At 33.9% G+C, this 15,797-nt stretch overlaps 1 protein-coding gene across 2 annotated transcripts in view; it reads right to left on the reverse strand.

Annotated features, from left to right (window-relative positions):
- Nucleotides 1–15,797, reverse strand: part of LOC149777211 (dynein axonemal heavy chain 10-like) — a 135,589-nt gene that overhangs the window by 76,486 nt on the left and 43,306 nt on the right. For both annotated transcript variants that reach the window (XM_089941919.1, XM_089941918.1), the window contains 8 exons: nucleotides 11,002–11,233; nucleotides 10,136–10,390; nucleotides 9,256–9,414; nucleotides 7,117–7,233; nucleotides 4,878–4,980; nucleotides 4,310–4,488; nucleotides 2,457–2,668; nucleotides 1,368–1,524 (listed from right to left, as the gene is read on the reverse strand). In XM_089941919.1, coding sequence (XP_089798045.1) covers nucleotides 1,368–1,524; nucleotides 2,457–2,668; nucleotides 4,310–4,488; nucleotides 4,878–4,980; nucleotides 7,117–7,233; nucleotides 9,256–9,414; nucleotides 10,136–10,390; nucleotides 11,002–11,233 — 1,414 coding nt within the window. The remainder of the gene's footprint in view (nucleotides 1–1,367; nucleotides 1,525–2,456; nucleotides 2,669–4,309; nucleotides 4,489–4,877; nucleotides 4,981–7,116; nucleotides 7,234–9,255; nucleotides 9,415–10,135; nucleotides 10,391–11,001; nucleotides 11,234–15,797) is intronic.

Genomic DNA, 15,797 nt, shown 5'->3' on the forward strand with positions numbered 1-15,797 from the left:
ATAAATACTGGAATGTTGTTGTTTGTCTTAACACAAGTTTTATTACCAGACTGCATAATGGAACTGGTCAATTTGTTCTGTATATGGTAGATGCAAGTTTTAGTATTGTCTACAGTGGTGGTGTTAAATTACTTTTTCTTCAGTTGAAGACTTTCACTTTAGCAGTTTTCATTTTTAATAAAGAGTGATAATATCTTCTAATGTGCATACAATTTAGATTTTGTTTTTCTTATAGCTAAGTCATATAGTTTTAAAGGAATGTCATTTGTTGTATAAGTTTTGGTTTGGTGCTTGTCAGTACACCAACACAAGTAGGTTATTTAGTGCCAAGCCAATGGGAGCGAAGTGCATTGCCCAAGGACAAACTATGGTAGCTGACCAGGCTGGTCCTATAGTATGATTCAAACCTGAACCCTTTCAATTGTAATTCTGGCACATTAACCACTGAGCTAATGAATAACAAAATTACAGTATTCCAAAATTTCAAGAATCTGAATCGTAAATGTAATTTTTGAAACAATTCTGGATGATAAGCGAGCCATTCCTCCAGTTTTCTACAGTGTATCAGTCTGTTTCTCTCTGTCTTTTCGGGCCCCGAGTGGCCGAGTGGTCTAAAGCGCTCTTCGTTACGGATCACTGCCATCTCACCTCTGTCTGCGGCGGTTAGAGTCTAAGATTCAGCCAAAGTGGGTACGTGAGAAAGCTTGCCAGTAGCTTCTCGTGGGTCGGTGGTTCTTTCCAGGGTTTTCCCGGGTTCTTCCTCCACCATTAATACTGGCCGCCATATATAGCCTATCGTGTGCTGAAAAATGGCGTTAAACCCCACAACAACAACAACAACAACAACAACTCTCTGTCTTTTCACTGTAGAACTAGTACTGTGTCAGAAAAAATGATACAATTACAAGGAATGATTTTCTATTTGTATTTCATTTATAATTTCTATTACACTAATTAAAATTTTGATATATATTAAGGTAAATATAAAACATTTGCTGTCTGAAAACATGCAGAAAATACACTGTAACTCAAAATGACTGAGGGGAAGGTCAGACTTATCCTGAGGTTCTAGTTGGACTAATTCACAAACCAGTGTATCTGTCGAGGACATAATACAGTGTGAAACTTAAGAAGAAACCAGTGGAATAATACTTTATTGCACTGAGGCTTGAAATGAGTATGCTCTCCTCTGTCATAAAGAGATAATAATCTTTTCATAAAATTTGCTTATTACAGAAAGTCCAATTCATTTTAATACTGCATAAATGCTATGATAAACAAGAACTTGAAAACAAGAAGCTTTTTTCCAATTTTATATGCCTTTTCCTTGAACTATAAAGACAATTAAATCCTTTATATTTTCTTACCTTTTCTATACCCATTTCCTTGCTGGCCATGGTGACAATTTCAGCAATGGTCTCCTGGAAGCGATGCAGTTCCATGGCAAAGATGTTGGCCAGAGTGAATGTCTCAGGATTTATGTCAAATTTCTGACCTGTTTTAGTCATCAGTTCTTTCCAGTGCCTGTAGCAAAAGAATATGAACTATAATTTTAATGATTATCAAGCTTCCTACACATCAGAGATATAGATCCATGAGTCATTCTGCAAAACATATTTTTACAAATTTGCAAAGATAACAAATCTTTTTTAAAATATAGCAAATGCAGATGATAATATGGTAACAAAAACTGACTCAGGTGAAAGAATTTTATTACAAATGTTATTGTGATTACAGATTTGTCCTGCAGATATACAGTTTGAAAACTGACATTGTTGACTTTTCAGAAAACTACAAAGTTATGAAACTAATGTCAACTATCAGTGCAACATTAAGGTACAAACAACAAACAAATTTGTTATCATTTCCAATTTAAACCCAACAAAATCAATCAATACTGTTATTATAAAGGTTTTTGGACAAATGGACCTGAATCCTTAATAACCGAAGATCAAATTCTTACAGTTTGTACCTTCCTACTGGGGGCCCCGACTGGCTGAATGGTCTAAAATGCTCTCTGTTACGGATCACTGCCATCTCACCTCTGTCTGTGTGGGTTCGAGTCTAGGATTCAGCCAATGTGGGTATGTGAGAAAGCTTGCCAGTAGCTTCTCGTGGGTCAGTGGTTCTTCCTGGGGTTTTCCCATGTTCTTCCTCCACCATTAATACTGGCCGCCATGCATAGCCTATCGTGTGCTGAAAAATGGCGTTAAACCCCACAACAACAACCTTCCTACTGCTTATCCATTTGTAACTTCTTTCTTTAAAGAGCTTTTCTTTTTTAAATTAAGAAACAATTTGGCATCTAACAGCTCAATGTAGCTGCTGATAATAGTCAGACTGGTACAGCATTTCAAAGAAATCATGTTCTGAACAATCCTGCTTTGAAAATGATAATAATTATATTTCCTAGTCAGATGCATGGTGCATCTTCTTCCTTCATATTAGATTCTTACCGTTCCCGCAGAGCTTCATGCTTGAGGTCAACAAACAACGGCAAGGAGTCTTTAAATTCTTTCATCTTCTCCTCCAGTGCCCGAGCAACAGGCATCTGTTTAACCTCACGTGCCATCTTGCGCAGATTTTTCATCAAGTTTTCAATACCATCCTGCAGGATCTGTATGTTCAGATTGGCCCATAGTGTCTCGGCCCACTGCTCTCTGGCATTCTGCAAGGTAAACAATTGTGTTACGGCCTCTGGTTTACATATGTAAGTAAATGCAAATAAGACTTCATCAACAACAAGTATGAAAAAAGAGTCTCCTTTCAGCAATTGGATTTTATAAAGCAGAGTAAAATCTCTCCTTCAAAATGAAGCAACTACATCTACTACTTTGTAAAACAGCAACTGAACTACATATTGCATCATATAGTGTATTAAGGTAAAAGACAAAAGGGAAAACAAAAATTCAGGGAGCAAATTAATACAATATGCTAATTTTTTTATACCTTCATCCATATCAGATGACACATGCAAATCATTTGTCAGTAATAGTCACTTTTAGTTTTTCCCAATAGTTTTTCTATTTTTAGAACTAGTGGCCATTTCAATGGCAGATATGCATCTTTGGTACAAAACTGAGAGCCATCTATGCTAGGATGCTTTCTGTCAATGTTGGTCAAATTAGGCTGTGTGGATTTTTTAAAACATATTTAAAGATTTAGTAACGGGCATTATTTGAAAAAAGTTTGAAAGACTTTCAAGTCAGGATGCTTTTTTATTTTTAAATTCAGTCAAATTATGATTAGTTATTACTGAAAATAAGTTGTTCAAAGATTATTCTGTTTTGAGTAATGTTGGCCATTTTTGATGGCAGACTTGCATGCTATAAATCACTTTGAAATAGCTTTAGGGGAGGATGCTCTATATTGAATTTCAAATTCTGTTGAGCAGATTATGAGATGTTGTAAAAAGCAACTATGAGTGGACAACTTACAATAGATGACACAAGATGCATGATGGATCAAACCAACCTAGCAGATCAAGGTCAGTAAGTTCACTTGGCCTTACAAGGTGAGTTAAAACTAGTGAGACTAGTTTTACTTACAGATTATAAAATACAATGCATAGATTTATAAAATAAAATGGGCAATAACTCCAATAAATATTGTCCAACATACATATCTTTAAAATATTTACCAAGTTTTTTTGGCAATCCATAAAAAGCTGTAGGACTAGTTAAACTAACAAGATTGCATCATACACTGAATTTATCTGCAAGACAATAATGGCAATAACTGTAAAAAAAAAATGGAACAAAGTGATGTGTTTACTTGTGCATCTTCAGGCAATGACCATAATATTTACCAAGTTTCATGGAAATCCATCAAAAACTGCGCAGCTAGTTCCATTAAGAATATTTTGTATAACATAAAAACGGCTACAAGACAAAAGAGCAATGATTTTAATAAAAACATATAAAGCAAAGTTTATATGCACATCGTCAGATGATGACATAATATTATGAAGTCTCATGGCAATCCATCAAAAGTTGCAGGACTATTATGTTTACAGGACTGTGTCATGTATGGCATTAAGCTACAAGTCAAAAGGGGCATTAACGCTATCCTAAAAACAAAACAAATTGTTGATATCTGCATTATTAGGTAATGACCACAGTACATACATTTTAAGGTAATCCATTAAAACTGGGAGGCTAATTGTTTTTCACATGTGTGGATAGAAGACTAGACAGACAAAAGAACTACTATTTATCCGACAATATATATATATATATATATAGAGAGAGAGAGAGAGAGAGCGAGAGGGGATAGCACAAAAATAACTGGAACTCCAACTTAATAATACCTTTTGCTCCTCATAGAGGGCATAAATCTGTTCCAGCCCTTTCATCTGTTTCTGGACTTGGAGAAGGTCCGGATACATGGTGATTGGTAAGTCAAACAATTTCTCAGCATTAGCTAACTCTTGTCTCTCAGCCTCGTATCTGTTGGTTTCCTCACGGTATTTCTTCAACAATTCCACACCTGAACAATTATGTATTCATATAAAAAGTTTAAACATTTGCAAACATTTCTATGCTTTAAAACCCATAGAATATCTCAGTCAAACAGCAGCACATGGGAATAATTTAAATATTCAAAGAACAAAATTGCTAAATTAAATTAAAAAAATTAAAAAGACTGAGCAAAACAAGATGAAATCTTTTCAAACAAGTTTAAAATGGTATCAATCTGATGTGTTAATTAGGTTACTTGAAACAGTCAAGTGAAACTTGACTTTTAGTAACATTTTATATCAAATTACTAATCTTCTAACCTCGGCAGGAATTTTTTTTTGCTTGAACTATTTAAAATTTACTATGATTTTGCCATTTCAAAACTTAAAGACAAACTTTGATGTCTGATTTTCTCACCCCTTTCCAGATCAGTACCCACTGAACCAGGGCCTTCTAGGTAAAACCTCTCACCAAATTCCACTAGGTCTTTCCTGAACCCTTTGATCTGTTCTTGGGTGATCTGGCAAAAGGAAAAAGGAAAAACTGAACTGAAATGTAATTTTCATTAATATGTATAAAAAATAAACATAGCATCAAGCATGCTGTATCTGACAAAGAGCTGTGGGTAGACATTATATATATATATATATATATATATATATATATATATATATATATATATATATATATATATATATATATATATATATATATATATTGCAAAGAATCAGATCTGCCATTGCATGTACCAGCAGAGATTTAGATCTATGCAGTTTGTCAGGTTTAGTCAGTAGAACAAAATAACATACACCTTGATCTTACAGCATATTATACAACCGCATATCAGGGTTTATCCTGTTTGTAGTTGGACTCCACTTTTAACTGAGTGTATATGGTAACCACATAATGGAAACCTCTCATAATAAAAACTAGGAACATCAGATATTTGCCAGTTACACAGGTTTTCAATCTCATTTCCTCTTCTTCATGTATTCTGTTTAGTCTATAATATCATCGATGGACGAAAACATTTATTAGGACACTATTATGGTATTTAATTTTAACAAAATCAAATCTGCAATTAATTATTGGGATATTAATATTTGGCATAATGTAGTAGGTGTTATCATAAATAGAGGATCTTACGAAATTTTTGCCATAAGTAAATAACTTCTACCTTTGCAAGTCTTGTTGAACAAACAGTTGAAATTATTTAACAAGTTTCATCAGCTTCATCTGAATTACGCACAAATGCAAGAATTTATATCACATGACAAAAATGACTGATTTCATTTAATGAAACCACAGCAATCAGCAGTAAAATGACTCTGAAATACATCTGAATGTCTCTGTCATTACTTCCTGCCATGTTTAATGTTACGACATGAAATATAATGTCATGAGATGATATCATACCTGAAACATATAAAAATGATGAAATTAGTACCCTAACCTAAATAACACTTTAGTCATGTGATAAAACCATGTACATAACATTAAACACAATATGAAGGTCATTGTATAAGACAATAAAGTGAGGAAAATGAGAAACCTCATTGGATGTAAAGAGTAAGGGAAGAAGGAGCAGTATGTATTTACATATGGTATGATTTTTCTCTTACATGCTGAAAGTGAAAGGCATAGCTCAAGTGCAAGCAGGTGGAAGTAATTTCGGTGATGATCCATTTTCTTGAGAAAAGCCAGTAAAATGCTAAAAAGTATTTCCATCCAAACATTAAAACCCTTTCCATTAATCAGGATGGACACAAAAGGCCAGGATCAAGTGAGAGGAAAGACTTCAAAATATTTCCATCCAAACATTGAAATCCTTTTCATGAATCAGGAAGGACAAAAAGAAAGTGGGATCAAGTAAGAGGAAAGACTTTAAAGCTATTTCATTCATTGCTCATGAAAAACAAATTGTGACCACTGTAGGCCATCCCTAAGCATTATAAAAAAGGGCAACATCGACTTCTTTGAGCATTACTTGATTACCATCTTCAAGACCTATGAAATTTCAGTAAAATATCAATATTTCTTGTGACACACTGATTGACCTCTACATACATTTACTTGCCATATTTTTACTTCCAGCTGTATGCTTATGTCAATGTTTAAAAATATGAAATAAATAAAACAAATATAAAAAGGGGCTTGACTATTCTTCCTAGAGATAATTATCTTCAAATCTCACATTTTATAATATACTGAAATCAATTCTCTACTTAAGTGGCAGATTTCAACATTATTTTGCATTATAAATTTTTGGGAAAATTTAATCTATTAAATATTGTTAGGGTCAAGACATATAAGGTGTTGACTGAATTACTGAGATAAAACTGTCTCTTTTGTTTTTAAAGCAGAAAGAAACTAAAAATGCATTCATAGAACAGGAATGCCCTTCCAAAATGACCTTAACCTTACGGATGCTTACAAAGGGTAATACTAAGCCTTTTCAACATTTGTAGAGTGGTATGTAAAATATTTTAAATTTTAAAACCAGAAATGTTTTCAAACTTATTAGATTAGTTTTAAATACCACATGTGGTCCCAGCTGCTTGTTCTATCCATGATTCTTATGCTTATCTCAACTTATTCTCCACTCATTTCAGCTTCTGGTTCAAATGAAATGAATAGAATGCTCTTCTATACTTACTTCAGTGAATTTCTTCTTCACAACAACAAGGCTGGCATCAATATTTTTGGACTTAAGAATCAAGTCATCCCAGAGCTGAGGCAACTTCCATTGAAGCTCTTTTTCCTCATCTGTCACCTGGAAACAAATGCACTTAATTTTGTAGTACATCTGGGTCTGGGTATTTCTCTTCAAAATTGGGAGAATAAATCTGCTAACATGCAAAATTAATATATATAAAAATTTAATATGACAACTATTTAGTCAGAGGTAATCTGTGGTATTTTGTTTTAAAATTAACTTACAATACGCAAAGATATACTTGTCTTGCAGTCAAGTTTACTAGCATTAATGTTTTAGAATATCTCATTTTTTAAAACTATAATGGATGAAATTTGGTTGTGAATGCACAGATGCATAAATTATAGAGTGAGGGAAAAAAAGAAGTGAACGAGGTAATATTAAATGACATTTTCTTCAATGCTGCAGGAGAGTTCTACTTCATTTGACTCTTTGGGTACATAATTATATCATAACAGACTTCATGGTTAATGTTAAAATCCCTTGATTACAAGTCATTTACAGAATTATTTTTTTTTTTAATCTTAAAACAGTTTGAACAGATTAATGAAGCAGGATTCAAAGTATTCACTGAAAAACTATTAAAGATTTGCATGAAGCTTGTAAACATAGACAGCTAAACAATTGTAAAAACGAATTCAATAAAAACTTTTAAAAGATCTCTCTTTCTCTCTTGTTTTGTCTATTTGTAAATATGTTTTTCTGCCTCTTTATCATATATAGGAGAAGTTTTTTATCTGTTTGATATGACTCATGGATTCATCTCCCATGACATCTGAATCTCGATGTACCTATCTGTGTGTTTGTGTGTCTGTGTGTGTGTGTGTGTGTGTGTGTGTGTCAGCATTGTAGCAGTTCATATTGATGTACAGCACTGGGACATCATGCCACAGACATGTAGCATCATGTACCATCTGAAAACAGGCCATCCAGTCCTAAAAGTAACCTCTTAATGCTGAATGCCAAGTCTGGCAGCTGCTAGTAACATTTATTTTAAAGTCATTGGCATGACTCAGATGGGGTCTGAACCCATGATATTCCATTACAGAGGCAGACGCTCTAACCACTGAGGCCACTGGAGAGGTTGACACATACATACAAACATACATACATACCTAGGTAGGTACACATGTGTGTATGTACGTGCATGCATGCAAGCATGCACACACACACACACACACACACACACACACACACACACATTTAGGACTTGTTACTAAATGTAGCTGTTACATACAGATTTAAGGAATACTGTGTTTTATATCTGTTTTGCACGAATTATAATTTATGTTAAAGTGTGCAAACAGGAAGGACAGAATATGGGTCATTTGTTTATGCATATAACTTCCAACATTAGTAAACCAATGTATTTTTTTTTTAATACACTGATGTCGAGCACATATATATATATATATATATATATATATATATAGTAATACCTTGTGCATTCACATTTCTGGATTCGTGAAATTTTCATTGGTACCCTCTACGTAAATGTTTTCTTTATTTTATTGAATTGTACCTTCGTTATATGACTTCTGTGACATATGAAGTTTACCTAGTTTACCTTTCTGACAATGACAAAGAAAACATCAGTCATTAAGTTTACAGTCCCATTCGTTACTTGGTTTTACCTTACTGTGAGTGCAAAAGAAAATGGCAGCCAATGAATTAGTATAGGGGTAATATTAGTATACATGTACCGTACTGTAAATGCGCTAGTGTGGCAAATACCCATTAGGCGATACTGTACTCTATTTTTACGTCAACCATTTATTTCTCTTTTTAAGGGTAATGTATTAAGCTAACATTTAAATGAAATTAAAGTGCTTTGGGAGCATGACTTGGGTCATATTTAGGGTTTAAACCCTAGAAATAAGCATTTATTAGCATTTTTAGTGACTCGTACCAAACATTTGCGATTCCTCCTGATCCGCGACTGGTTCTGGAACCTAACCTCACAAATGTTCGAGGTATTACTGTATATATATATATAGAGAGAGAGAGAGAGAGAGAGACAGACAGACAGACAGACAGATATTGTGTGTGTGCCTCTGTATGTGTGTGTGTAATCCTCACCTGAATATCATACATAGAAAGAGTCCTGTATCTCTCCTGTATATCTCGTATCTTCTCCTCCACCTCCAGTGATATGGACTTGATGTCAGAGATGGTGGTCAATACAAACTTCAGATCCTCTAGTTTGGTTGGGGTCTGCTCTAGGTCATCTGACCTATCCTGATCAAAAGAAGAATAAGAGTCATCAAGTGGAACAGGTATCTCCCACAGACAATGTACTAGTAAGCATATGAGATTCCACAGACAATATACTAATAAGCATATGAGAAACTCCAAAGAATCCTGATCTCTCTGACAAATTATATATAGGACCCAAGCAACATGTATTTAACAGTTCTGAGAAATTTTCTTCTTTCAATATGATAGAGATCCAGGCAAAATACAGTGCACTTTAATATATGTCGTAAGCAACTGAGTCCCAATTTATCAGATGCCACAATGATAAATTTATCATCTACACTGGAATATATTCTTTATTAATGTAACTACAAACTATATGAATGCTAGCTGTACTTTATCATAAGATTGTAACTACCAGCAGGAAACAGACTGACGTATGTTACCAGCTCAGCAGAAAAAACTATCAAGGAAACTAAAGGCATAAATATAGAAAAAAATTCAGTTCAACAGATATCAATTATCTGAAGCAACTAATAAACTGGTCTCTTGTAATGCCCCTGAAAATAGTGTAAACTGGTAACAATTTCTTCGATCACTGACTTTATCTCCAAATTTCGAGCCTATTCTCAGTCCTTATTTGAAAATTGTACAAGTTCTTTATTTCCTTTCTTGTAGGTAAATTTTTTGTTTGTCAGTTACTAAAGACAGAAAACACATTAAACAAGTTTTGATATGTGACTGTAAAATAACCAGGCCTTACATCTAGCTTGTCTCTCAGTTTATAGAGTCCTTCTTTTGCTGAATCTCTAAGGAGCTTCCCAAGACAAGAAATCCACTGTCTGGCATGCTCCTTGACAGAAGATGCCAATGGCCCCATGTGGAGCCGGATACATTCCTGATCTTTTACAATAGGTTGGTTCTCCACTTCATCAATGGTTTTGTGGTAATACTGGAGTTTGTCATCAAATGACACCACCGTGGGATTCTTCTGGAACCATCTGTCAGCCAAAGCTTGCTGAAGTAAGAAAGCATCATCACAATGTCACGATGATTACAAGTGAAAAAACATTACACAATAAAGGTATATAACTGAATTTGTAAGACACAAAGATGCAACTTTACCCAGAAATAAGTACAGATGAACTTGTTCAATAGGCTGATTAAAATTAAGGGTAAAGAAAAAATTTGCAGGACAGCTGATTTTAATGAATATAAATCATATTTTAAAAACTCAAAACAAGGTCTCTTAATTTGATTTGAAGACATCATTTTAGACAACTAAGAAGAAAGCATTACACATTTATTGTTGCTGGTTTGATTTCTTCTCTCATTCTCAACAACAGCAACAACAGCTGCAGTGACAACAACAATATAACAGCAACATCTCAGATAAGACACAAATTTCTGAGAGTAAACAAGGTCCTTTTTAACAAATACCCCCCTAAAATAAGATTCATTAAACATTTATGTAGATATGCTACATTATTATCAAAATAAAAAGCCGCTACTCAAACCAGTTAGACATTTCTGCAACTGTACTTTATAGTTATTGTGCTCCATACAAATCAATACCAATTGGTATTCACTATGTCTCTCTGAACAGTTATCTTTGCTGTAAAAGATTACCTTGTCCACTTTCCAAATACTCCTGTAGTTTTTCCATTTGTTGAGGTACCTCTGCATGTTGGTCAAGGTGTTCTTTATGTCAAAATGAATGGTCTGAACAAGATCTATTATATCTGGATTTTGCGTAATATCCGAGTAGAAACTGAATGTATACATTTCATCCTCTCCTTCAACTTTCTGTGGAGGACATTCAATACATGTACCATTCATCCACCTCAGAAACATTTTTGTTCTGTTTAAAAAAAAAAGCATCTAAAGTCATTGTTATAGAAATGAAATGTGAAAGTGAATGCATATTCAAGAGCAGGTTTCTATGATTGTTCACAAGCAATTCAAAACTGCTGAGCTTGGACATCCTTTACATTGTTAATTGGATGCAATTCCACATTTCACACAAAAAAGGTGTTTTATATTTTATTTTATTCTGTGTAATGAAGATGTCATCAGGCTGCATCTTACATAAATTTTATAAAAGAAACAAAAATTTATAGAAAGAATAAGAAGAAAGACTGATCCCCTACCCACTTGAACATAAAATTACAAATATAAAGTTAACATAATCTGGCAATTTTATGTACAGTAACCTTGACCTCTAATCTACTGATCACAGACTCATTTGGAAGCTGTCCTTCCTCAAATGTAATTCAACTGTGTTGTTCATAATAAAATTGGATGCAGGAAATTTGAGGAAGATAGATTTATCATGTGGAACCCAAAATGAAAATTTTGGCTTCTGTCACACTGATCTGTGACCTCTGGACTTAAGCACTGATCAAGAGGTACCTCTGCCCAAGTGTAGACTACCAATGGAATTTGACAATAAATGGATAAAGGAACTATACATATTGAATTGAAATGCAAACAATTACAATGTTGAATCAAATGACCTTGACCTTTTACCTCTGAGCCTGAAAATTAATAATCAGCTATGCCTGCTAAATACAGTCTATATATATATCTTTGTGTGAACAAGTGCACACAATTAAGAAATCTGTTATTTTTTATATTTTATTTTAAATATGTGCATTTAATGAAACATTAGCTGAACAATATACGTTCCTAAAAAAGATTACATCCTATCAGATGAATCAATATAACTCCTCTTCATTGAAATGAGAAATGAGATATGGTACTTTAATTTATAACTTTACTGTTAAGTCCACTGGAATTATGAATGATACTCCACAATCTTTAAATACTCCATATAATTCACAATGTTCACAGTTCAAGAACCTGGCCCGAAGGCAGCATGGAGCATTGTCTGTTGTTTCTTACATTGTTCATTAACTAATGTGACTTATTTTAATTACTCCATTTATCGTGCCATAGCCAAATAATGGTCAGACTTAGCAGTCTCCAATTTTTTAATCACTTTCATAAGGTCTAAAATTTCAGGGTATGTCATATCACTGCTATGTGGCTCAGAGCATACATTCTCATCATTATTTTCATCGCTTTCATCATCAGCCTGATTACTTTCACATAACTGCAACACAAGTTCAAAGTCACTTGACTGCGATGTAGATAAGGTCCATGTGATGTAGCATTGTTGAAGAACATAATGATTTGTCTCTCCTGCTGACTTACCAGTTTGTTTACATTATTTATTCATACACCTCTTCCTCGATAACTCACTCACAACAGGGTCCACAAACATAGACCGCACTATAAACGAGGACAAGAGTTACCGAGGGACCTCCAAACATTTTTTAAAATTGCTTTGACATTGAGAAAATTGGGGAGGGGCAGTGTTAGGGAACTGGGCTGTTTAATGACTTAATCCTCATTTTATAATTATGTCGATAATAATTTTTAATAACACGCTTTTTATAATGAAGTTGTTCATTTGTCTGCATAAATAACATTTATTTTCAAAATGTCCAACATGTGAAAGATCGTTCCAACAGGTTTCAACAACCATCATGTGTATGCAAAAAATCTGTGTATTATGTCACTGCTTTTTGTTTTCTTGATGAGTCTGGTTCCCATATTGGTGTTTAATAGCAATCTACCAAATCAGAAGACCCAAGAGAGCAGGAAACTACACTAACTGTTGATACACTACCAAACAAGATTCCTTTTTTCAAAAACAAGCGATACTTATTTCACGAGACAATTATCTACGTTGAAACTCAATTTTTGTGTTGTTCAATTAATACAATATTGATGTTGTTGTTGTGGTTGTTGTTGTAGGGTTTAACGCCATTTTTCAGCACACGATAGGCTATACATGGCGGCCAGTATTAATGGTGGAGGAAGAACCCGGGAAAACCCTGGAAAGAACCACCGACCCACGAGAAGCTACTGGCAAGCTTTCTCACATACCCACATTAGCCGAATCCGAGACTCGAACCCACGTAGACAGAGGTGAGATGGCAGTGATCCGTAACGGAGAACGCTTTAGACCACTCGGCCACTCGAGGCCCCCTATATTGATGTTGTAATTTCATTGGAGGTAATAATGAAATTTCTTATCATTCTTGAGGAAGTGCTAGTGCAAGAATTCTCTGAAGCTCGCTTGCCCACAAGCAAAATAAAAAATAAAGCTTTTTTTTTCATGAGGAATTCATTTCACTTGGCTGCCTTGTTATCTTTGATCACAGTTATGAAGGAGTTGGTTAATTTAAGGTAGTTTATGTTATATACACAATAACATTTATAACAGTGTTCGACTGATCAAATGAAGTGAGTTCACCCAACATATGACTGGGGCCGCTAGATTTTAAGTTTGTAGGCTTTTCGTGCCTTTTAACTTTTCTTTTATTCCATCTCCTTTATTTGATTCAAAAGAAATAACTAACCTGATAATACAAAGGAGGCCAGCTTTTAATTCAGTGCAACAATACAACAAATACTTCTGCAAGTCCGTTATCAAAACACAGTCGGCACTTAATTAGGTTCTCTGAGAAATGTTCGTGGACATAGCTGTTTGATTAGATTTATGCATTTTACGTTTAATTACAGGAGGACACATGCACTTATGATGATTATACTTAAAAATAACTAAAAGACAGAAATAGACCTCAAGTTTTAATTGATAAAAAATCATTTAATTTGTATTTATTTAATAAAGTACTGCCTCCACTTGGTGTAAGTGACATTTTCATTGAAATTTCCTTACGTATCATTAACTGCGGTGTACTAGGAATGTCGTTTGGAAAGAAAATGTAAAAAATTGTATGACCTATTTTTAGATTTTATATTTCATAATGTTGATTAAAATTTCCTTGTCCTATCTACTGTTTTTGATGAGAAAACGAGCGATATTTCAAAGTGTCCCTTACCAATTTTGATTGCAATTTTCTTCCAGTTCAACAAATAGGGATCAATTTTGGGGGTATTTTCTGGTTAAAAAAAATGGGATCCATGCCTGACCCTGTGTTATAAGAGGGTTTGCGAGTTATCAGGGCGTGAGTTATCGAGGGAGTGGTGTATAATGAATATCTGTGCAGTCATCCACAATTTCCTGTTAGCTACATATGTCACTGGTGAGTTTTTAACATTAATATCCTTAAAGAAGCTGGGTTTCTAAGCACTGATGATTACAAGTGGTTTCAATTTCTCACCCATAGCACTGCATGCAAAATATCACAGCTTTGAGTGAAGATAAATGACAGTCATGGCTAAATATATATATGTAATGATATTTCTCTACTGAAAATCATTTGAGTGAATCTGACTTTTAAATACTGCTTTGTCGATCTCCATCGGCAAAGCATCAAAAGTGGTCACATGCCTGGTTAATGAAGCACTGATATTTAATTTAAAAAACAAGCAATGTTCTATTTATCGTCTGTACAAATAAATAGCATCAATCATAATTAGATAATCAGCATATAAATAGATTCATTCTTAAATAGCTTACATAACAAGCATTTAGTTATTATTTTTAGTTATTATTACATGTAATTAGCCTTAAAAGCTGGCTCTTTTGTATGGTACAAAGACTTCGGACCAGCCTATCATCATTCCTAATCTGTGTTGGCATGTATGTTTTTTTGTTTTTTTTAAACAACATGTACCCTTGGGATAATTACTTTACTGGGTCCTTGTTTTATGGATCAGACCACTCTAGTACCTGTTAACGATAATTAATCTGTTCCAGCATGTGTCAGAAATTTAGTACCTAAATATATTTCTAAGTTTCAACTGAGTTTCCGTTGTACAGAGTACTTTTAAGTGCAAACTTGAAATTTCAGATTGAAATTTGTTTCGGTATTCAGAGTTTACTGGACGAAAAAATGATATTAAAGACGGGAAATTTTGGAACTAAAAAAAATGGGTCTTGAGGGGTTTCAGTATATATATATATATATATATATATATATATATATATATATATATATATATATATATATATATATACACACATACACACACACACATGAAGAGTTATCTCCTTTTGTCAAAGTTCTGAGTTTTTTATTTTATACTTTCTCTCTCTGTCTGAAAATGATTGTGCGGAATCTAATGTAATAAATGATCCATTTCTAGACTGATTGACTTTCAAGTGAAATGTTGAGAGCCACTAGTCATTTTTGCTAGTAAGTTTCAAGCAAATTATAATGTTTAAGGCAAGTTTTAGCGATCTCCTACCCATGAGGTATGCTGGGATCAAGATACATCCACTCATAATGTCTGATGGCTGTTTGTGACCTAAGATGGATGTGTGCACTTACTGCAAGATGTATGGTCATTATGGAAAATGTGATACTTATTTACATCCACAAAATGCACAAACTTAAATCAATAAATGTTGCAATACTGCCAGTATAATGGTGACCAAATAGATTCAA

The sequence above is a fragment of the Sinohyriopsis cumingii genome, chromosome 18, assembly GCF_028554795.1.
Source record: "Sinohyriopsis cumingii isolate HCF-2022 chromosome 18, ASM2855479v2, whole genome shotgun sequence".
NCBI classification, from domain to species: Eukaryota; Metazoa; Mollusca; class Bivalvia; order Unionida; family Unionidae; genus Sinohyriopsis; species Sinohyriopsis cumingii.